At 41.8% G+C, this 24,186-nt stretch overlaps 3 protein-coding genes across 7 annotated transcripts in view; 1 reads left to right on the forward strand and 2 right to left on the reverse strand.

Annotated features, from left to right (window-relative positions):
* Positions 1-16,807, forward strand: part of ACAD11 (acyl-CoA dehydrogenase family member 11) — a 29,537-nt gene extending 12,730 nt beyond the window's left edge. The window contains 7 exon segments of the mRNA XM_082305467.1: positions 10,367-10,433; positions 11,947-12,032; positions 12,225-12,296; positions 13,178-13,332; positions 15,226-15,342; positions 15,812-15,921; positions 16,450-16,807. Coding sequence (XP_082161593.1) covers positions 10,367-10,433; positions 11,947-12,032; positions 12,225-12,296; positions 13,178-13,332; positions 15,226-15,342; positions 15,812-15,921; positions 16,450-16,564 — 722 coding nt within the window. The 3' untranslated portion in view covers positions 16,565-16,807.
* ACKR4 (atypical chemokine receptor 4) lies at positions 2,778-4,026 on the reverse strand. Its single transcript, XM_082305478.1, has one exon. It carries the CDS (start codon positions 4,017-4,019, stop codon positions 2,946-2,948), a length of 1,074 nt encoding a protein of 357 aa, XP_082161604.1. The 5' UTR covers positions 4,020-4,026; the 3' UTR covers positions 2,778-2,945.
* A 1,034-nt stretch (positions 16,808-17,841) lies between the features above and the next one.
* The window catches only part of DNAJC13 (DnaJ heat shock protein family (Hsp40) member C13), a 56,787-nt gene continuing 50,442 nt past the window's right edge, over positions 17,842-24,186 (reverse strand). For 4 of the 5 annotated variants that reach the window (XM_082311998.1, XM_082311997.1, XM_082311995.1 and 1 more), the window contains 3 exons: positions 23,795-23,938; positions 22,862-22,961; positions 18,714-19,548 (listed from right to left, as the gene is read on the reverse strand). In XM_082311998.1, coding sequence (XP_082168124.1) covers positions 19,451-19,548; positions 22,862-22,961; positions 23,795-23,938 — 342 coding nt within the window. In that variant the 3' untranslated portion in view covers positions 18,714-19,450. Of the gene's footprint in view, positions 18,311-18,713; positions 19,549-22,861; positions 22,962-23,794; positions 23,939-24,186 lie in introns of those variants that run through there. The other variant, XR_014228176.1, reaches the window with a different exon arrangement.

Here is a 24,186-nt window from a genome sequence, read left to right on the forward strand (position 1 = left end):
AGAAACCCTAAACAAGAATGGCTAAGTCTAAAATTCTTTCCAAGAACTGGTAAAACAAAAATATTTGTGCTCCATTTCTGAGATGGAGAATTATCTCTTCTTGGGTAAAGGCAATAGAATGTAAAACAATGGAGAGAGCTGAATTGAGCTTTTGTTCTATGAAGAAAAGTCCAAGACTTGATCCAGTTTGGGGTTTTGGGCCCTTTTTGGAACCTCTGAATTTCGTTCACAGAATGAATGCAACTATTGTTCTTTAAACGTTACTTCTTTCCATCAGGTAACTTAGATATTTATGGCTGTAGCCTTTAAACTTTGTTTTTATGAAGCTGTCTTTTGCAGCTTGTGTGTGAGGTTTGAGTATATTGTGTAGTTACAGTAAAATTTGGCTGCTTTTTATACTAGCCTGTGACGCTGTTGGACTGACTCTTACAGGTATTTTTTTTATACTGTACTTCCCAGAAAAATGAATGGATTAGACTGTAAGTGGTAAATGTCCTTGATATTATAGTGCCATTACCTTTTTACTGAAAGATATATGACAACAACTGGAAAATCATCATTCCCTGGGAGTTTGGAAGCCAACTACATAAACTGAGCTGCTAACTGGAGTGAAACTGGAATGTTTCATTTATGTACCTTTGAGCGTGGCAGCAACATACTGATACATGCTTGTGCAATACCTAGACTCACCAGAAGATAGGGCTCACTCTCTTTTCTAGTACTGCAAAACTGGTGGTAAAAAGAGGCATGGTATCTTGTCTCTTGGCCTGAGAGTGTCGCTTAACTGCTGGCTACTGCCTTTGCTCTGGGTCAGCGTCTCCCAACTGTGCGTTGCAGTTCCTAAGGAAGGAATGGGGAAGTTTGTAGGAGGTCATACACACAAAATATTATTCATAAAATTAGTTATGTGAATTATAAAAAGGAGAGTAAACATAAGCAAGTAAGCATGGTTTGGTTTGTCTTATTTCTGATAAAAAATAATGCGGACAGTGAGATTTGCATAAAGACAGATGCACAAAAGGTGCTGAAATTTCAGCAAGTTTGAGAAACACATATATGCAGCTCTGCCTTAGTCAGAGTCTCCTTTTCTGCCTGGTTGGTTTTTTTGGGAGGGTTTTTTTGGTTTGGTTTTTGGTTTGGGTTTGTTCCCCCCCGCCTTTTTACTCTGAGTTGTTGATTAGGGCCTCGGATGTTTGGGAATTCCAGAAGCCTGACAGCCTGGTCAGAATGTCACTCTGGGTGCAACCACTCTGTATTTGTGAAGATAAATCATAAATCATGCACGCAGGGAGTCAGTTGCTTCGTGGAAGAACTGGAACTTCTTACCATGCTCTGCATGGGTGCTTTGTGCATCTACAGTAAATCCAGTATGGCTTAAACATGTCAGATTTATGGTGTATGTGTAGACCATCTGTCAAGCACTGCTGACTTACCCGTTCACGCCCTAGTATTTCTCATACTAGGCAGAAATTTTGTAAGCTTTTGTCATCCAGAGAGAAGAGGCTTGTGTCTTGTTTATGCTACTGTTGTTTCTTGTCTGTCATTTTTGAGCTTTTTCTTCCAGTCCATAATTATGTAACTAGGAGCAGTGTCTGAAAATGAGAGATTCTTGTTGGCTTTCATAAGCCATAGATCAGGCATTTTGTCAGAGCCCATGGGATGTTTGAAGGCAGGGACAGTATGCTGTAATACCACTTTTTTCATTCTGAAAGCTAATATGTCAATATATTTGAAATGCTTCCAGAGAGTTGTGGAAAACTGCTGTTTTCCTGGAATCCTCGCCAGCACTGTGGCAGGGGCCAGCTTTGGTACCTCTCTGTGGACAAACTGTAAATCCCACCAACCATGAGCTCCACATGGAGTCAGAACCTCTCTCATTCATCAAGCAAGGCCTCTAGCCTTTGCTGGTTGATAAATGCCTATTGATGAGGGATGTCCATACCTACTAAAACAAAACAAACACGAAGATATGAATAAATGACAGCCAGTGCATATTTTTTATTCTTTGATTTTATTGTATCTCCATATATTTTAGCAGATACAGTTACTGCAGTGTTTGATTCGTTTTACAAATTCTGACTAGAAATCCCAGGCCCTGTATCTGAAGATTAACTTAACTTTTTCTTACATGTCTGCTAATGCTTTGACTGCACTACTTTGGCATTTGCATTTGACGTGACATTTACAGAGATCTAGAATGTGCCTCCCATAGGGCACTGGGCTTGTTGAAGTTTAGGGTGAGCAGAAAAGGAGAGGTGAAAAGTCATTTTTGGTAGTTACAGAGAATGAGTTACTGTTTTTTGTGGAGGGTGGTGTTGTTGCTACACACATGTGGAAATGCATAGAGCATGGCTTCCTCCCCCCCCCCCCCCCAATTCTCAGCCATGAAGTGATACCTCATTTCAAGCTGCAAGCATATCTATGGAATCATAGCTGAGGAAAAAAATGGAACTGCCTTATTAGGCATATGTTCTAAAGTTTTACAAAATAGTTGGAGAAACACAAGATTATTAACTTTTGGAACAAAAGTTCCCATACTGCTGTTTTATTGCTGATGGCTTCTTTTTCTGTTTTAATTATATGTTTAGACATGTACAGATTGTCCATTACACAGCTATTTAAGTGCCTAGTACTGTAACTCTTTTAAATTTAAATGTTGGGGGTTTTTTAGGTGTTCAGATTTTGCTGTGGCTTTGTTTTGTTTTGGTTTTTTTTTAAACAAATATCTCTAGTTATTTCTAGGAATTTCAGTATTTAGTTCTTGCCCGATGCTTAATTTTGATCAACGTGTTCCACTTTGAACTGCACTGTAGTGTCTTGGCTAGTCTGCAGGTTCAGAAATTAATCTGAAAGTTCACTTGCAGACAAACAGCTGCTGAAACAATACCCCCAGAATTAGTAAATAATTCCCTTGGTTATATACGGTAATGAAAGTAATGGAGAGTCTATATAGTGAAACTAATTGTTTCTTCAGTATGGTCTTCATAATTCACAGAAATTTCTTCAGGTCTTCCGTTCTGTTGTTGTCTTCTCCAGTATCCATAATTTTTTGCAATTTTCATAATATGCATTTTAAAAGAGGCACCGAGAAAGGCATAGAGAAGAGGGTTCAGGCAGGTGTGAAACAAAGCTATGCTCTTGGTGACCTGGAGTGCGACATCTATGGTTTTACTTGCATCACAGTCAGTAATCAACACGTAGATGGTATCTATGGCTCGCCAGAACTTAACAATGTTGTAAGGTAGCTGGGTAATAATGAAAGTAGCCACTACTGCCAGCAGAACCATGAAAGGTCTAGATTTTTTAGCATTTGCAGATCTAAAGATTGCTCGAGCAGTAGCTGAATAGCAGATCAGCATTACTAGGAAAGGAAGCAGAAATTCCAGGATAATTTCCAGGATTTCAATGATTGCTTTTAAGAGTGTTTCCATGTTCATTGGAAATACAGGAAGGCATTCATTGCTGTCATTGTGTTTCTTGACTTGATTAAATATCATTTCAGGGATACTGAGAAAAACAGCCAACAGCCAGACACAGATGCAGGTAACACTGCAGCGTTTACCAAATCTTCTAGGACCCTGGGATTCAGAAGTGGCCCTGTATCTGTCCACACTGATACAGGCCAGGAACAGCATACTAGAGCTGAAATTCATGGTGTACAGAGAAGAAGTGAGCTTGCACATTGAGTTTCCAAGTTCCCATCCCTGCACTGCACTTGCAGCCCAAAAAGGGAGTGTAAAGAGCAAGAGCAAATCAGCAATGGCTAGATGCATGATGTACACATCTGTCTTAGTCTTCGGTTTCTTGCAATAGGCATAAATTGCGACCACTAATGAATTTCCAGCGACTCCAACAGTGAAAGTCAATGCATAGAACACAGGAAGGAATAATTTCCTGAAATTTCTCACATCACTTTTTTCACAGAGAAGCTCATACATATTGTAATCTATAACAGAGTTGAGATCATCATCCTCGTCCTCAATCCAGTAATCAGTTGAGTTATTCATATCCCAGTCCATGGCAAAGCTACAAGACACAAAAAAGGGGGGAGAAGGGAATACCAAAGAAATAATACTGGTTTTAAATTTTAAAATTTCTGTTGAAACCTAAAACCCTTGCTTAGGGTTGCTTATACATCTCAGGTTTAAAGAAGTTGAATATTGAGAATACATTTGTAAATAATCAAAGTAGAGACAGACAGTGATGGAGGCAGAACAGACCGTCTCAAATTCTCACAAGAAATGGGGTAACTGACTACATCCATGTATGCAATGCAAAGTAAAAGGAATTCAATTGAAATGCTTTCATTAACCTCGGCGTTTGAGATTGCAAGATGCTTGGAGTGGACCTCACTGGTTTCCACATTTCAGTTGAGGAACCATCATTGCTTAAACTGCTCTGACTCAGTTATGTTTGACAATATTCCATTGCAAAATAAATTCGTCTGTACCTTTATAGGGCTGAAATTACACCTTCCTCTCTACAGCCTCTGCAAAGCACAGGAGTACCAGCTGAAGGCTGTAAATGCTATTACAATAGAGTGGGTAAGGAATACTAACAGATTAAAGCTGAGAGGCAAGCAGTAGTATTCTGTGCCTACTGTCATAAATTTTGGCAAGTTTGGGATGTGAGTATAATATAGGGAGAGCGTGCTTGTTTGTTTCTCAGGCACACATACGCGCGCCCATTACATGAAGCACGGCAGCGGAGTCAGTTGCTGAGCAGCAGTGGAACAGGCTCAGTTTAGTCTCCATCCCACACAGCGAGCCATGCCTCCGTGGAATTTCTTACAGAATCAGATTGCTGTGGGTACGCTGCATCTTACAGCTGGAGACTTCTCAGGATGTTATGACAGGAAGGAATCTTATCACGTACAATTCTGCCCACAAGTACCCAAACAGCTCAGAACCTCAGCTGTTTTCTCAAGAGCTACCTCATGACAGATTTACCCCATAAACACTAAGGCTGTATTTTCACTGCCAGCTTAGGGTTCAAGTTTGAGTGTTCCTATCTTCAGACTGTATCTTAAGCAAGTCGTGTCCTACAGTATTTTCTTCTTTTTCTGTAATTATGTTCTAATTTGCTGAAATTCTTTCTGTTGTAAACTACCATCCTGCAGTGCCCTGTTTTCTTGAAATAAATGGGATTAAGATTTCTTAACAGCAGTAGCAAAAGGTAGTTGAGAATGAAAAACACATCCCCCTTTCTCATCATCTGCAGTGTTTCAGAGTTTGAGGCCAATGTTACTGAAAGCAAATTCTTATCTGATATTCTGCCTCAGAGCTTTTTCAAGCTTGAAAAAACTCCAAATACCATTTCTGGTTTTTAGACAAGGGTTTAAATGAAGGATTGCCAGACCTTTATTATAAACAGTATCTCTTAAATTTTTTTTTAATGTATCCTATTGACCAGGAAAAATAAGTTACTGATTGATCTCATATTCAGGGATGCAGACCAATTAAATAGAAAGAAATGAGTAATTTCTGATTTTGCTTGATTATTTTTTTTAATGTGAATCTGCTATCTAAATTTTTTAAAAAGTGTGTTAGTTAGAAATTAACTATTTGGTTTGGCTTCATCCATAATGACTTTGTTGGATTACTTTGTTAACATTTCAAAACACTTCCCATTAAACTTTAAACAATGATTACTCTTATTTCAAGTCTTGTAATCTATCATTAACTGTTGCCTAAATGAGGTGTGCAGAATGGAAAAATACAGTAATTCTATTTATTAGTTTGGCAAGGGATGTTTATTCTATGCCTAACAAGCTGTGTTAGCAGGATTTTTCAGCAGGGGTAATCTTTTGCAGCTTTCTAGTACTTTGAGGAGAGGTTCAGACATCAGCAGCAAATGTAGCATTTTTTTTTTTTTAATAGAAAAGAAACTGCTGCAGGGAGAGTTTAATCCACTTAGCCAAGATTAGAAGAAAATTAAAAGTTAAACTGAAAAGATTTGGTTGTGGTCTAAAACACTTATTACAGAACCCATCTGGGAATGCTTATTCAAATTGGATCACTGGCAAATTTGCTTGGAAGCAAAACAATAAACATTTCCGTGCAAACTTCAAGAAGTCTGCTTATCACACAGCAGTTTGGCTGCGACAAGGAACATGCTCTGCTGTCGGATATGCTTTTGGCTGACCTGAGTTCTTGACGGAAACAAAGTTATCTGAAATGCAACGGTTGATATTTCTCCCTTAAAACCATGGTTATGTTTTGGCTAACATGCCCGTTCGTATTTGTCATTCCTGTTAATGTTGTTTCTCCGGTGCACATATCCATGCCCATTACATAAAGCAGCGGAGTCCCACGGGAGTCAGGTGCTGATGAGCAGCAGAACAGGCTTAGTTTAGTCTCCGTCCCACGCAGCGAGCCGCCTTATGCCCATGTGGAATTTCTTACAGAATCAAATTGCCGCGGGTACGCTGCCTTTTACAGCCGGAGACTTCTCAGGATGTTATGACAGAAAGGAATCTTATCACATAAAATACTGCTCACAAGTACCCAAACAGCTCAGAACCTCAGCTGTTTATTCAAATACTGTTTTCTAGGAGGTATATTGATAGATATATTAATAGGCAGCTTTGCCTGTTTTCTTGCAGAATTATACCAGCCTCCCGTTTAGATACAAGTTCAGTGTTTCTGTGTGTTTAAACTTGACATGGGATTGTATGAATGAAGTTAATATCCCCGTGTTGAACGAAGTTAATATCCCCAGTTTAAACAGACAGATTTTTTTTCTTTAATGAATTAAGCGGTATTCTGTTCTTCTACTGTACAAATCTAATTTTAAGACTGGAAATGAGCATGTGCCTTAGTGAAATTATATCTCTCTGTACAGAAAGCCAGCTTAACTAAGAGTAAATCCTAGCTCTTATCTATGTAGATAAGTATATCACACTTAATATACAGAGCAGTAAACATTAAAACAAAACTAACCTTCTTTTGTCAGCAGACTGGTAGCAGGTACTGCAGTTGAGATGTGCTTCAGTGGAATGATCTGAATTGGTCTGACACACTGCATTTTGTCTTCGCACCACACCCTCATCTGGAAGTCAGTTGCACTTTCATTTTAACTTGCCAGTTTAAAAAAAAAAAAAATAAAAATCCTACTTCCCTAGAAACTCTTCTTATGTTGAAGACGTACATTTCCTATGTTCCTCCCTGTTCCAGCCAGAATGTGAGTGTTCTTTGGAAGGTCAAGACTCTCTTACTATTTCACTGTGTTGTTGGTTGTTTTATTCCTGAAAGTCCAAATGTGTTTGGTGGTTTTGTTTTTTTTTTTTTATATATATATATATTTTTTTTTATATATATATATATATAAATATAATTAAGAGGCTTTTATGAAATCACGCATTTGAAATTTGAGAAGGAATGAAAGAGGAGGTATTCTGTCTGGGGCAGAGTTACCTGTACGGCATCACTATATTCTTTCCTCGGGACACTACTGTGCTTGTGATGGCTGCCTCTGTAAGGTTTTAAGGGATCCTTATATCCCCCTTTTAAGTAACTTTTTAGGGGATACAATAGAAAGATGAGTTTGCTTTTTGTAAGATGGGGGAGGTTGCTCTTTCAGTATGTGATATTGAACAAAACCAGGAAGATGATAGGGAAAAGATGTGAAAGCAAGTAGTAAATTCTCAACCAAAGTGTAAGCAGATAGTCCTGCACCCTGTGGGAGAGTTCTCAGGGACTTGAATGTTACCAGTCAGACTCGTAATCTATATGTTTGATGTTATTTCTACAGAAACTGCAAGCCAGGCAGGTGCTGTAGAAGAAAAATAAAAAGATGCTATTCCATCCATGGACACTAAAAAATAGATAACTAGATTGCAAGAATTAAGTGCTATTGGCTTCTGAAACCAGGTTATATGGCAGCTTCCTTAAGTAAAGGTTGTACTGTCCATGTCTGTACCACATTTAGTACTCTTCACCAGAGAGAACCTGTATAAGTTGACGGTGTGAAGATCAGTAATTTTAAGCATGTTACACCTCTGATAGCAAAGATTAGGCTTCTGATAGGATGGTGATCAACCCTCTAAGCACATTTTAAAATATCACTGTCTTTGCCTATGTGAGTGCCAGGAAGAGTTAAACTTACAGTGTTTCCCTATGTAGCGGCATTGTGGTTTAAAAGTTTTGGATGGGTTGTGCAGACATATATATGAAAAAGCTTGTGAAAAAGCTTATCGATATGGAAATATGCTTAAAACTGACCTTCCAAGTTCTTTACTATTTCTATTTTTTCAATTGTGAGTTTCTTGCAAAACTACTTCTAACTCCTGCCAAAATGACAGGCATCTCTGACTCTTTCCCCCTTTTACCAGCAGCTTCTTTGAATTCTGTAAGTAATGTAAAAATGTCATTTACAAATGAGAGATTTATTCCATCCCAGCAATCTGTATTTCTTCCAAAGCACTGGAGTCTTTCAGAGTCCTGCATTAGACCAGAACTTCTTTCTGGTGTTTATGGGTCAAAGTTGCATAAAATTTGTTTTGGGTATTCAGAACTTCAGACTCTAAGGAGTGGAAAGGCCAGGAATCTGCCTTCCTTTGCTGTGTTCAGATGAGGAACTGCACATATGGAACAGAGGTATTCATTTGCCTTCCAGAAACTTGTACTTAGGACTTAGAGCGTCTAACCAGATGTCTAGCTCTCAGCGAACTCCTCACTAAGTTCAACATGAAAGCGTCTTCTGATTTTTTTCATACAACATGGTGAAATTTGCCTTTTTTTGAAGCAGGGATGTGACTTGAGGGTGTTTACAAAACAGTTTTTGAAGAGATTCCAGAAAGTCAAAATATCTTTTGTTGTAAACCTCACTTCAAGATAAGTGTGGTCTAGAAAATACCACTTGTGCAATTCTTTACCTTCTGTGGAAAAGGAGAAGAGTCAAATACCCCTTAAGAGTGTAGCATTTCTCTTTGCAGAATAGTACATTGCAAAGCATATGTGTTATTTTGGGGTTGGTCACGCACTTGCTGCAGTTGCCCAAATGAGCTAACTGTTTTTTGGTTTTTTTTTTTTTTTTTTTTTTTTTTTTTTTTTTTTTTACCAAGCTGATTCATTCCCTCCCACCCCAGCTTTTCACTCAGGTATTTTAGCTCCTTCGCATTGTAGAGCTCATGGGCCACAAGCATAACCCCACTTTGAAAAAAATGGATGAATAGCATGTTGCAAAAGTAGAAAGTGACCAGCCAGCAGTCTGGCCCTCGAAACAGGCAGTGTTGATCAGAATGAGCTAAATCTCTCCCCCACTTTCCGGCCATCACAGGGGCTGTTCTGAGGAGGAAGCGGCTCAGCTCAAAGCCAGGTGGTTGTATTGTCTAGACCAGAGGCTCCCAAACCTTGTGGTAACAGCTGCCGGGGAAGTTAAGAAGTCATCTTTGTTTCTGACCTCAAACAAACCGAGTTGGTACAGATCAAATCTTGAATTAAATCTCTGCGAAGCTTGTCGTCTGCATTGAGGTAGCAATAAAAAAATTTACTGATTGTTACATACATCAGGTATAATCCTGCCTCCGTTTCCCTAGCTTCGTTGTCTGTCTGAGACTTTGAAAGGAATGCGAGCACGCTTTGGTACTGAGAAACCTTTAAAGAAAAAGATAGTGAGGATTAAGGCTCTTAGAAATAAGATGCCATTTTAATTAATGGTAGAATCTTCTGTAGGACTTGTACGTTAAAATGCCAGCTTTATGCTACAACGACTTGTGTCAAATAATGTTATCAATGGCTTGAAATGCTAGCAGATCATTTTTGGGTAACGATTTTCACTCTGATCTTTCTTTGAAGTGCAAACTAAAATAATTTGCAGAAAGGGGCAAAAAAACCTTCATTCCAGGGAAGTTACGCCGGAGTAGTAGCGAAGTCACCATGCTAACCCTTTGATATCCTTATTTGTGTAATTCGATTATAACGTGGTTGGCATTTCATTCCCACGTAGATCCTCCAGTCTTTACAGTTTTAAGAAGCTTTACTTTTGAAATGGCAGCATCTCACCTTGAGGGGTGCTTTTGTATTTGCTTAGCTGTAGTGGAGACAGAAGTAATGAGATTCCATTTCAAGTACCTTCTTGTTCCCTCTTCACAGAAATAGATAATGGAGCTGGATCCTGGAGGGTTTGGATGTTTGGCTTTTCATTGTTTCCCTCCCCACAAGTCAACTCCCTTTTACATGTTAAGCAATAAGATGTATTTTGCTTCGGTCTGATTACTCAGAGTGTAAACACAGAAGTAGACTGCATGCTTTTGCTCCTGTATCACGAAAGGAAGGGAGTAAGATTTATTGGTATGAAACTTCATTTAATTCTACATTGAGATTTTTATATTGAAAACTATTTTTGTGTTTGTGACTTTTTTAAGGTGCTGGGAACCCAAATTGCAAAGTTGCAATTGTAATGGGCAAAACCAAAACCTCCTCAGCATCCAGGTAAGGATTCCTGGGAGATCCAAAGAGTTACCTAAAACTTGTTTCCTGGAGGAGTCACTGCTTGCAAACAATTTTGTTAAGTGAAATACCTTTAATTGCCTTGATCAGTTGGATGTGCTTGTGAATGACGGGGGAGTTTTAAACCTGTGCATGTGTCTGTTTAGAGAAAAATGTTGCTGACCAAGCTCCTGTTTTGCTGTCAGCCGCTGATGACTGAAGCCTCCCAACCTTTTCACTGTCACCAGCTTGCATCCGCGTGCTTCCCCCGCTCCGTTGCACTTGCTCTAGTGTTCCTGCAGCTGTGTGATGAATTGGATCGGGACATTTTTTGGGCTTCACTAACTTTATCTTGGTCACATTAGTTTTCATCAGCATCAGTTGTTCAACCAACAACTATCTCTGGCTTACAATTTATTTCATAAGTGTAGTATATAAAACGATTAACAAGAGTAAGAATTGCTTGCTTAAGTGGTAATAAAAACAAAGCTTTTCAGAGCTTCCCTGAACAGAATGAGTACAAGTGGCACGTCACAGACCTGAAGTTATCTACTAAGCTTCTCACAAAGTTTTCTGTAGGGATAGAAAGTTAAGTTTGAAACACAGGATGTTTGTTTTGTGAAGTTGTGTGAGCAGAGCATCGCACATCTTTAATCAGACCTACTCATTCCATTCCTGTATGTGTAAATATAATAATTCCCTCTTCTTGTTTAAAATAAATATGTTGTTCAGCTCTTAGTACCAAACTGTAATTGCCGTTTACAAAAACTTACGTGAGTGATGAATAAAATGTTTTGTGACTGATTCTATTAAAATCACAGAGCTTAAGATACAAAAGAATTGGAACATTTATATCTCTAAGTTGGATTTTAGCCCAGATTCCACTGATTATCTTAAGTTTTTAGATTTGGCTCGGTTCCACTGAGAAGTAAACAGTAACTTGCTTCCAGCATACGGGATGGTTTGTGCAACGGCTGCACAGACAGTGGCATCTGTTGAGCTCTTCAGAGCCGAACAGAAGTTCATGGAGGGGATTATGTGATACCGCACACGCTAGAGCTGGAGACTGAATTCAGGGGCCTGCGATGTCACCTCCAGTTCTGCATGACTACTAACTGACCTTAAATATTCTGAAGGAATTCAAACATGGGGACTCTTTTCCTAAACTATGGGCATGCCAAGATGATAATGATGATAAACATGTTTTGAGAACAAAACAGAAATGTGGGGGCGGGGGGCTGGGAACAGACTGGCTGATACAGAAGTACTTGGACAGATGTGACAGAAGTAGTGGGTTTTCGGTAGCACATTTTTACTTGTTGACTGGTGATTCAAGGAGTGTTGAAGCATGCACGCCGCACCGCATGCAGGCAGGAGGGCTGTAATCGGTGTAGGTAAATCTCAACATTGGCTGTATGCGAGTGCTAAATTAAGGATAGAAAATGAAAGAAGTGGAGGGAGGGGACAGAAGGAAGGCTCAAAGTTAATCGTAACTTGTGCATTTTGTCTTGATCAGGTACGAGCAGCACAGTATGATCATTGTTCCCATGGACACTCCAGGGCTGAAGCTGATAAGACCCCTCTCAGTGTTTGGCTACCTGGGTAGATGATAATATTTATAAGCTATATGTGTATTAATTTTTAGCGATCTCAGGAGTTGCAGTAATACTAATAAATATTGCATATGAAATAAATCAGTAAAATGCATATATAGAAGAAGGGTGAGGAATTGAAGGCCTGTATTTTTATCCTCCTTCGTTTTACCCTGCTGTTGTGTTTTCTCTATCTTTGTAGATGAGATCCATGGAGGACATTTTGAGATACACTTTAATGATGTGCGAGTACCTGTCTCCAATATAATACTGGGTGAGTTTCAGTATTAATTCCTTTTTAATACATACACCAATGAACCAACTTTTATGAAATGGTGGTTTATTTTATGAATCACCATAAGTAAACAGTTAGGGTCAGTTGAGCCAGGCTGTCAAACACATGTCAGAGACATGTCAGAGACATGTCAAACACATGTCAAACACACTCCTTTAGCAGCCTACCTGCTGCTTGAATGTAACTTTTTCAGAGCAGAAAGGTGATTGAAGGAAGCAGGGCAGCTGTAGCTGTCATGCAAAAATCACTGCCCTGAAGTAGAACAGACACTGTCAGTCAGTGGCATTCTTTCCCCAAAACAGACTTTACAGACTCTTTCAAAAAGAGCGTTCTGCTGTAGTCCGTGGCCGTCCAAGCCTGTGGACTTAGCAGAACTGAAAAAAAAAAAAAAAAGAAAGAATGAGCAGGCCAGCACTGCTATCTTCTGCATGGAGAACTTTGCTCTGCTTCTCTCACTTAGAAGAAATCAGGGTTTACAGTATTTCCTCTCTGCTATTTTTATTTCCCTGAAAGAGCTTTCTCTCTTGAGTAGCCCTAGGACCTGGAAACCTCAAACTCTTCCCCCAGATTCTCATACCAAATCTCATAGATGTATTTTTCAATGTAAGAAAGAGTAACAACATTTAAATCAAGTAAATCAAACCCTCTCAGAAACCATCTTAGAGTGTACTTTGTGCTGTATTATTAACAGTATGTCAATATAGATCTAGTTGGAGTAAACAAGAAATAGTTCTGCAAAATAAACTTTTAAGAAGCTTGCTTCTAGCTCTGGTGCTATGAGGCCACTTCTGCTCAGAGCCATGGATCATTTCAAGCGGGAATCAAGGAGTCTACATGTGCCTGTTTTTCTCTCCAACCAGGTGAGGGCAGGGGGTTTGAGATCGCTCAAGGTCGGCTTGGGCCAGGCCGTATTCATCACTGCATGAGGTCCCTTGGCGCAGCTGAAACCGCTTTACAGATAATGTGCCAGCGTGCCGCACAGAGAGAGACTTTTGGGAAGAAACTGTATCACCACGTAAGCATCTTCCCTCTTTGTCTCAATTCGCGTGCTCCAGACATCACCCTTTGTTTTGCCCACACAGAACTTTGTGATTCTGATAACGGACACTGCAATAGAAGTGCCCTAACCTTGAATTCCTATTCGTAATGCTTCAGGTGGCAAAGGAAAAAATCCCCTTGCAGGGCTCCCATTTTTCACTGTAACCTATGAGATTTTTTTCCCCTTGCAATGAATTGGATATCCTTTGCTGGATTTGAATACAGGTTTTGTCACCATGGTTTTTTTCTCTTCTTTCACTGATCAATTTGGACAGGTATTTTTTCAGGCATACAGCTGAGCTTTCTGTAGTTGCAATCTGAATTCACTATTTTTGTGTATCAAATTTGTCACCCAGGCATCTCTGTTCGTGATTACCGGAGACACTCAAGGGTCTAAATTTGACTAAAAATTTTACTTCTCTGATCGATTATTTGTACTTACTTATGAAAGTACAGACCAAACCAAGGCCATAGTGGGATTTTTGGTCTTGTCTTGCTCTGGAATTGAAATACTGTTTCATAAGAGAGCTTGCTAGAATAATGAAAAGATGACAGCCTGCTTTTTATAGGAACTATCAGCATTTAGTAGTTGGCCTATCACATTTCAAGCGTTCCTCAGCCTTATCCAACAGATAGGATGACTTTATTGGAAAAAACAAGTAAAGGCAATGGAAGGAGGAAACTGAATTAGTGTCTGGCACAGGTTATAGAAAGTTGTTTGTACAGATCCAGGGGGAATAATCTTACGTATCCATTTTCCAGTCATGTCATTGCCAAACGTCCATTCATGACGTTAATAAAAAGAGTTGGATGAGGCGCACTCTATTTCTGAGAAGCTCGTTATGGTGAAACCGATGTTTGATGAAGCCACAGGCAAGACCTGGAGGCCAGCTATATGGCCAGCGTAGGTTCTTCACAGCTCCGGGATAGCAAAGGAAGAGGTGAGGCTGTTGGCTGCCTTGGGTAACAGGCTGACTGGCACCACCGCCCACGTGGCAGTTAGTTACAGCCCTGGGAGTTGCTGGCGGAGGAGCGTGTCTGAACACCTCCACCCGGGTTCAGACCGCCTTTGCCGGCGTCAGCTAAGCCGAGCCCCCCAGACTTTGCACTGAAGCGAGTGCTGCACATTTGCTCGTGCCTCCTGCGGCTCCCAAGGCTACAACAGCCGCGCTCCCGGCAGGAGCGTGTGCCCGAGGCTGGCTCAGGCTCCCAACAGCTTTTGCACTGACAAACATTGCGTGAACATTTTTTTTCTACTGTGGTGTGTTGGCTGCCAAGAGGAGCAGGGAAGGGCTGCCAAGACAGGAACTTCCTTTGGATCAAGGGAGGCAGTAATTTGTCATCAATATGTGAACAGACAGATGCAGCAGGCACCACCCTGCAGCTGTTTGCCTGGGTGTGTAACACACCGCCACCAGTAGTTTAAGCAAAACAGAACCGATTCGTCTTTCACCCCCCAATTTTTGTATACTGGGGTGTGTTACAGAGAGAGATGGCTGTGAGCCCTGGTAGCAGGGTGAAGGAAAGCAGGGAGTAAAAAGCAGGCTTTGAAGGGCTTCAGGAAAATGGCTAGCAGGCAGGGGGACTGACCAGGAAATGAGTGTGCCAGAATCAGGAATTTTTCCCCTGTATCCTCTTTCCTGCCAGGGAAAGAACTGTTCTATCTTCAGTATTTCTGTCAGCCAAGTGTTTTCTTTCTTTTTTCCCTCAGATGACATGCATCAAACTAGCTTTAATTTGCACAAGGGTGTCACTAAATGACTGAAGACGCAGATGCTGAGGGACAGGGGCGCCTTCCTTCGGGCAGGTTGGCCCAGCCACACCAGGAGGCATTAACTGACTTTCTGCTTGTTGGCTTTGGTTTCCGCAGGAAGTCGTTGCCCACTGGATCGCTGAATGCCGCCTTAGCATCGAACAGGCTCGACTGCTTACGCTAAAAACAGCCAGCAAGATCGACACGTTGGGCAACAGAAAAGCAAGGAAAGAGGTACATTTTTCTTTGCCAGCCTTAGGCTAGGACTTAGGGATGCAACACCTGTGTGATCAACTGGTTGAAATACAAGCTAAAACATATTGCTAAAAGTTATCCTTCTAATCACAGAGCATAACTATATGTTGAAAATTGATGGCCTTAAGCTGTGCTTTTGATTGTCAGGAGATTGGAAAGTGTTCTCAGTTAAAAACTTTTGAGATCAACCTGATAAAGTGTTTAAAAATTAAAGAAGTTCAAGTATTGCTCATTTGCCTCCACACGATGAGGGAGTTTTGGGTGACCGTCTCTCCTGGAAACAGTTTCACCTTACCTTACCCAGGGAACAGGAACAGCAGAGCTCTCATCCAATCTAAAGAGGAAGGAATGTACTGAGAGATACCAATCTTCACTAGAACCATTAGATAAACATCTTCAGTTGCTTATGAAACTCTTCCTGGTAATGTGAGGTCTTTTCTAACTACAGGTAGCCATGACCAAAGTGGTTGTCCCTCGAGCTGTGCTTAAAGTGATTGACTATGCTATCCAAGTGTGTGGCGGAGCTGGAGTTTCCCAGGATTTTCCTTTGGCTTCTATGTGAGTAAGGGAGACTCGTCTGTAGATTCGAAGCATTCCTTTTAAGATAATTTTGTAACAGCCAGTGCATGCCGTTTCACCTCAGATAGCCTGAAATAACGGTCCATATGCCTTTAAGCTATAGAAGTTAAAACATGTGCTTTTATAAGTTAATTCCAATGCAATAGCATTTCTTTACCCTTACCAAAAAAAAAAAAAAAAAAAAAAAAGAAAAAGAAAAAGAAAAAAAGCTGGCACTGGACCTAAAATAGTTCTTATCAGCAGCACAGAGGATGGCTTTCTAAAGCTCAGTCTTATCCCTTATGGCCTTGGGGGAGACGCAACCCTTCTGCATTTCCAGCCCACGCATCTCAATCCTGCCAGGACGATTTTGCTGCGGTATCATCTCCTGTGTGATAGCTCTTTTCAAAGCGGTTATTGTTAAAAGGATGGCTACAGCACAAACAGTGCTGGGAATCCTGCCGTCAGACCGGCTCGCTGCTGTGGCAGGATTAGGAATCTACCCCTAATTCAGCTCTTCCGACACAGGTTTGCTTATATACGGACCTTGCGCCTGGCAGATGGGCCCGATGAAGTTCATCTCTCAACAATTGCAAGGTGGGAACTGCTCGATCAGTCAAAGCAGCTAACAGCAAAAATCTAACTGTCAGCATAAAGCCATCGCAAATGGATGGAAGATTTAGGGAAGACTTTGTTCTGTGCAATAGTGGTAAGGTAAAATTGGATGAATAAAAAACTTGATTCTAGCTTGAAGCAATACATATTCTTTCACTCTTTACTTGTAATTATTACATTTAATAACCAGAGGCTTGCTCTTAAAAATTTGCAGAATGCCACATAAATACCAGAATTTGTCTGGGTTCTTTATCACACTAAATAAAATGTATTTTCTAACAGGCCTAAAGTGCTTTATTTGCTCTGAGCCAAAGCCCTCTTTAATCTTTTATTGTAGGCAAAGAAGTTTTGACTCAGGAGTTTCACCCAATTATAGTGTATTGCAAGCTAGGATAAACTTTTAATTATTGATTCAATGACAATTAAACACTTGGGGTAATGCCTTTCTTGTCCCTTTCCAAAGCTCAGCCTCAGTCCCACCCTCTCCTCCCCAGTTCCTGCTCTCAGCTGCCCTCCTCTTCACTAAAGCTACGCTCTGTCCTTCCCCCGCCTCCCCTCAAGTGAGGCTGGGGTCAGCACCTAGCAGTTTATCTGCTACTCCTTGCTTCTTACTCCTCTGTTTCTCCTAACACATCCCCTCCCATTTTTCCGTATAGGTGCCCCTTTTGTCTTCCCTCACATCTTTCCTTTTGCGTCTCCTTTTCGCATCCTCGCACGCCTCCCCCTCTCTCCTGGCCCCAGCTGCTCCCACCCTTTCTTATGTCTAAGCATGGGTGGCACCTTCCCCTCCGAGGAGCAGTGACTGGCACAGGGCAGTTCATGGCCACCTCCGCTGCCCAAACAGGCCCTGCCATTCAGGCCCAATACACCTTCCTGAAGTTCGCAAAGGTCAGAGGGCCCCAGCTCTGCTTCTTTACCAGTCCTCTTCAACTCAAGTGACTTACAGGAGAACTTGTTCGTACAGTAACAGAGCCAGGCAGACCACAGCATACTGCGCCCTGGGTAGTTCTACTTCCTATAAAGGTAGGCCAGGTGCTTTTCAACTTCACAGATGCATTGGGGCTGGCTGAGATGAAGTTAATTTTCCCCACAGCAGCCCTCGTAGCGCTGTGCTTTGTATTGCTAGCGGGAAGGGTGTCGAGGACACAGCAGTGGTTTGGCAGCTGCTGCTGAGCAGCACTCGCACAGCATCAAGGCTGGCTCGTGCCAGGACCACATATTCCATACCGTATGACAGCTGCTCAGTAATAAAAGCTAGGAGAAAGGAGGAGGAGGGGGAGGCAGTTGTTTTTGCAGCATTGGTCCTCCGGAGCAACCACTGTGCTTGCTGCGGCCCTGCTGCCCAGGAGGGGGCTGGACATCACTGCTGCTGGGGAGTAGAGAGTAAAAATCTTTTCTTTTTCCTTTTGCTTTTCCCCACTCAGTCTTTGCTTCTGCTTTCATTAAACTGTCCTCATCTCAACGCACCAGCCTTTCGTTTTATTTCCTCTCCCCTGTCCAGCTGAGGAGGAGGAGTGATAGAGCAGCTTGGCATTCAGCCAGGCTGAACCCACCACAACAGGGCTGATCAACAATTAACTTAAGGATACTTTTCGCATGACCAAACCAACCTCCCCAGCACAGGGTTGGAGCTTGGAGAGAAGAGGCCCGGTTTGGCTCAGTCTTCAGGATGAGACTGCAGCCAGTTCTGTCCTTGAGCCTACAGCCGAGCGTTGGCCTGAGAGGTGTTCAGCGAAGGCTGCTGAAGGCAGTCAGGGCGGTGCAGTACCTAGAACTGGAAGCTTTCTGCAATAAATTTCTTAGCTCATGTCAATTCATTATACCTAAGAACAAGCTTATAATCTCTTTGAGAAAGCAGTAATCATTGTTTATATTTTATGTTTCCTTTTGCTTCCTGCCAAGAATGTTTCGTAGGAAGTTGAGAGTGTCAGCAAGTCAGTGGCTGAGGTGCATTTCAAATACAAAACGGCCTGCACTGCGCCACTACCTGTGGCTTAGGAGTTCTGCTCCAGGCTGTCAAAACCTGCGCACCGTGCTTTTCCCAGGGGAGAAGGCCCAGGAACCCCACTTAGCCACACTCAAATTAACATCTCTGACCACCCTTGTTTCCCACACCTTCAAAGAACAGCTACATAAGAACACCACCTTTATCTCATTAACAAGGCTCTTAATTCCCTTTATTTTAAAATTTTATGTACATATGAATGATCTGTATAATGTACACTCAATATAGAAAGATTTTATATACTGGATAATGTATAGAACATTTCACAATTACACTAATTTCTTACATAACATGTCAACTTTAAGGTTTTTTTGCTGAAGCTTTGTCAATTTGGTCAAGCCAGTTATACATACAAATGTCTAATGCTGTTTGATCTCAGGAAGAAGATAATGTTAATGATTAAGGACATCAGTGAACTGGTGCAGGGACAAACCCTTTGCGAGTCGTGTTCAATGGGTGGGAGCGATCACATCGGACTGGGAAAAGAAGGGATGCCCTTTGGGGGGGTCGGTGAGGTCAAAGTGATTTTAGCCCAATTCTTCTAGACTGTAGCTCAACTCCAGTCATGCTAATCCATAAAATATAAAAACTAGGAAAGTTTGATTCACAGTCTTGTAAACAAATATAAAGGAACAAAATGTGCTTACGTACAACAAGAAAAAAAAAATTCTTGTGTACCCATTTCAGCTGATCCACAGAGTGCTTTCTTGTGTTACAGTGTGATAGTTAGAATCACTGACTTTTTCCCTAAAAAAAAAAAAAAAAAAAAAGCAGTCATAGAAAAAGGAATAACACTGTCATTAAACACCTGGAAAGGCAGTAAGTTCACTTCAATGTGTTGGAGGAAAGCGCTGTTCCTCATCACTGGCCAGTCTGCCTTTCTGTCTCGTTCACAAGAATTTCCAGTCCTTAGCTGACATCTCCCACTTCGTTGTCTACCGGGGGTGGTACGTTGGGCATTACAGATGATGTCGTCCCTGCAGTAAGGTAACCAGCAACTCCAGGGCCTTTCAGGAAGGAAACAGAATATTGGCAATGAGTTTTGATTCTAAAGAGCAACTGAACAGCTTTATTCCCTCTGGTAACACTCAAATGCATCATCCAAGTCAACCAGACACCTTAAACAAGAACGTTTAGATTCTTTGGAATCTAGGAACCCTAGGCATTAAGGCACCTTAGCCCACTGAGTAGCTTGTGGAGACCATTCTTGGACTTGCTCAGCATTTTTTATTCTGCTGTGCCAAACCGGTTACAAAAGAACCCCAGCCACCAGCATTATCCCTCTCGCCTTCCACCACAGGAACGGCAGTGAAGTTCCTTTGCTACGGAAAGGACCTGCTGCAGAAGTGAAGCGCGTTCAGGCCCACATTCCACTGCTGGGCTCCACGTTTGCGCTTTCAGCATCACAAAGGTTTTCCCAGCCATATATTTAAAGGAAACTCAATGGGCTGCCCTGTGAACAAGCAGAACTGCCTTATGCTTGTCTAGGCAGCTCTTTGTGCCTTCAGCGAGAAAAAGGAACAGCATTCTGGGGATATGCAAGCTCTGTATCTGAGCTAGATTTATTAGCGGTAAGGAGTTATCTACATCGATTACTATAGGGGCGGTCAGTTTTGCACTGCAGACACAGCCCCTCTCCCTCAAAGCTTGGAGTTGAAAATTTAGTGCTATAGAAACTTTCAACAAATGCAATAAAAGCTGATGTTGCCGCATGAGGTGTTTCAACAGCAACTCTTACCAGATTAATGACTGCAGAAAACTGCCAACCCGCAACGTGTTCCTGCATCAATAGAGTGATCAGCTTTGTGTTAGACCTTCGGCCTACGCCGCTGATCTTCAGCCTGGTAAGTTCTGTTGGGTCCCTTCCTCCCCTTAAGTCATCCTCACCGAGTTCTCCTACATTTGCTATCCCTTCATGCCCCACCCTCCCTTCTCACACTACAGCCTGGAGCCAAAACATCAGAGCACGGTTTGTCTCCTTGCAAACAGTCCTACGCTACTGCTGCGAGCAAGGGAGCAAAGCAAGCAGTGCCTTTGGTAAACACAGCTGCCTGGCTTCAGAAGGGGACTTCTCTTTGCCAGCCCATCGGTGGCGTCTGCCAAGACCCAGACCCGCTTTCTTACATGTCCCAGTGCAAAAACTCCACTAGCTCTCTTGTCCCTCAAAGTTTTCCATTACGGAGGACTCCTAACATGCTTCAGAAGTTTAGTTCATCTGTAGTACCAGCAAGTCCCAGCCACTGCAGTTGTTAGTTTTCTGCTGCCCGAAGAAGGCAAGTTTATCGGTGCTTTGCAGTTGGGGACCACACATTTGTTACAGTTTTAAGACATGCATCTGTTACTCGGAATGCAGCAAGTGCAGCGTGCGTTTTGCAAGATGGTATCTACCTGCTTTAGAGAGCTACACAGAAGTTAGCAAGCTGCCTGGCAGAGCAGATCTAAAGCCCACTTCTCAGGTGAAGGGGACTGCTGCCAGTTAGAAGGGAAGGAGAAGAGACACCTGAGGGAAGAGAAACAAGCAAGGGAAGTTTCAAGGGAAGTGCAAATAGCAAAGCAATTTGAAGCAAGACATAAGGCAGAATACAAGATAAGGCAGGTTACAAATAAAGCTTTAGTTTGGTTTCCATCTACACTTTGCATTTGTACAGCATCTTCATTCTACGTTTGCAAGCACTTAAACATTAGGCAATTTAAATGCAGCACGGGCCTTAAGGCAATTGGATAGCAATGTTGCCCCTAGTCTCAAGCCTGACAACGTCTGGTATAATTTCAGTTCTCAGCCAGTAATCAGCCAGCATTTACTTCATATTTTTAATTTATACTATTTATGAAATACCAAGGAAATTCAGTACCAACCAAATCAAGTGGTCAAGTGCTCTTTGTCAAAGTAGCATTAAATGGTGCAATAAACAGAAAACTCCTGTTCAAAGCTAAAGCACTGAGTCTCTCCTGTGTGGAAAAATGCATCAAGTGTTGCAATATACCTACTCTCAAAATATTCAGCATCTGCTTCTAAAATGTCTAATTCCTGACTTGAAAGGCTCTTGCTTCATTTTCTCAAATTACACACTAGTATCTTGCAAGAAAAACTTTCCTGTCTATATGGCTATCTGATTTATACCTCATTAATTCAGTTAGGCTCAAAAGCTTTACCAAGATTTCTATATTGGGTCAGATGAGACAGTTCCACGTGCCACGTGGAAATGTTCCTATTGATCTGTCACAACGGGCTTTAAAACCTTACCCGGGAGGCTAAACTTTTAAGACCACATCATTGTTCAGCTGACGGCTATTGAGGAGTCAGAAGTTTACATCACGTGTTGCTTTAGCCAAAGTTTGCTACAATGTCATTACATAAAGTTTTCAGATATAGCAAGTAATCTGCGACAGTGAAGTTGTGGCCTGTGATACAGCAGAATGTAATCATTAAAGATGTGTCTATCAAGCGCTGCACGCCAGCGAAGGAAGAACCAGAATGTGATTTGCTATGGCGTAACTCTCCTAGGATTACGTCCACACCCTGCCATTACCAGCAAGGGAGCTCACATCAGTTGCTATCCTTTGCGTGCGCGGCGCACGCAGCACGCACGGCTCGAATGCTCTTCGACACTGCTAGTGGGACCGAGGGGGCACCCCTGGGGTGCCATTTCAGCCTTGGGGGCAGCAGCAGGGGCCTCGCCCAGGGTGCGCCGCAGGAGGGTTCAAGTATAAGCCGCAAGCTCTAAGTACCGGCAGGAGGCCGTTCCCACCGGAGGGGGGCCCTGCCAGTGCACGGAGTCTGACTGGAACATGGCCCCACGCTCCGAGCTGTTAGCATTCAAACTGCTCCAATACTACAACTACACGCCTAACACTAAAGCAGCATAATTCACATGACAATTAATACAGACAAAGCCTAAGTGATTTTGAACAAAGTTTGCTCCTCCTCCTCCAACCTTGGAAAACAATTTTTTCTAGAAGTAAAGTAGACTGATCCTGAGAAAGCACGGAAAGTTACTGTCATTCATTACTTCCGATTACATCTCTGCTTTATCACTACAGGGTACTTGCAAGACTTGCCAGTGTCCAGATTCCATTGCTCTGATATTTTAGAAGTAGGTACAACAAAGACCATCCAGAAAAATACATTCTCAACCAGACAAAAAAAAAAGTTTGGCTTTTGATAAGTGTTTTAAAAACTTACTGTATTTTTACAGCACTAATGTTCAGGCCACACGATGGCACTAGATCCTGAGGATAAACACTATCTCCAGAGACAAGTCTCACAATTAAGTAACAGCTCAGTAAGATTCAGAACATAAATAGGAAAGGGTTGCTAACCTGTGAGGTATCCTGCTGTTTGTGTCTCAGAAATGAACAAGTCATGTTTCTGATCCTTGAAGGCACTCCATACAGAAGAACGAGACAGAATTTCATTTACCTGTAGTATTGGAAGAGATTAACACAGTGAGCAAGTGACATTTGTCATGTTCTAGGGGAACAAACTCATTTTCTAGAACCCAACCATTCTGAAGGGATTACCAAGTAGCATGACAGTAGTTTAGGCTGCAATACAGAACCACGCATTTCCAAGGAGCCTGTCGCAACTTGCTTCTCCGTTTGAATTGTGCAGCCGAACACATAATGCGGAAGGCTCAAAGAAAAGTCATTTAGCAGCTTGACTTTCTCCCTCATTCCCTCGTTAGGTGACAAGGAAAAGCAACCCTGCAAGCAGCCACTTGCCACGCACCTAGAGCTGAGGCAGAACAGGACTCTTCCTGTACTACAGCAAGATTGGGCCAACTTGGGGGAAAAGACCTATCGCCCGTTGCCCTCCCTTTGAGAGGGTTTTCAACACAAGGGTAAGGAGAAAGGCACCAAGAACTAGCACAGTTACTGGGACAAATTATACCAACTTGAATATACATCCATAACACCACTACAGTTGTCTACAACAGTATTTATCCAGGAAACAAAAAAGCATTTACATTTGTAAAGAAGTTCTGAAGAGCTGGCAGTAGAAGCCTATGAGCTTATAGAACATTTCTGCACTTGGGATTTGTCTTTTTCATTAGTGCTCTTCACATGCATTGAACCAATGACTTCTCCACAAGAAAAAGATGGAGACGTTCCAACCCATAACAATCTTGTAGTTACATTACGTCTACGTTTTGGTGGAGAGATGCACATGACAGCCATCAGATTAAACAAAGGATGTTCAGAGTTTGATCTTCCAAGTGTACAAAGCCCAGTTAAGGACTTGTCAATACCTACCTGTTCTCCATACTGCAGGCTGCGAGACATGGATTTCAGAGTTTTAACAATCTGAGCTTTTGTTGCAGAAGGGCTTTCCAAGTTCTCAAGACCAACACCTTCCAGCAGCTTTAGAAGGTAAGGGACCAAATCTGCTTTCAAAGCCTGCAAACATACCCAAATGAGTTGTCTTAACAGGGACTAGGAAGTTCCACACAGATGTTTTACATTACTAGCATTAGTGTGAACCAAAAGAACCAACAATTACCAACTATGTTTAGCTAGTCAGTTTTTCCTGAGCCATATAAATACAAGAGAAAGCAAAGATACTATCCAGCAGTTCTACTCTGTCTAGGTGTAAATTCAGTTGAATTAGCTGGCATTCCTATGTTATGCTTTCTCAGCAGACGCAA

This window comes from Platalea leucorodia, assembly GCF_965183815.1.
Source record: "Platalea leucorodia genome assembly, chromosome: 1".
Taxonomy (NCBI): Eukaryota; Metazoa; Chordata; class Aves; order Pelecaniformes; family Threskiornithidae; genus Platalea; species Platalea leucorodia.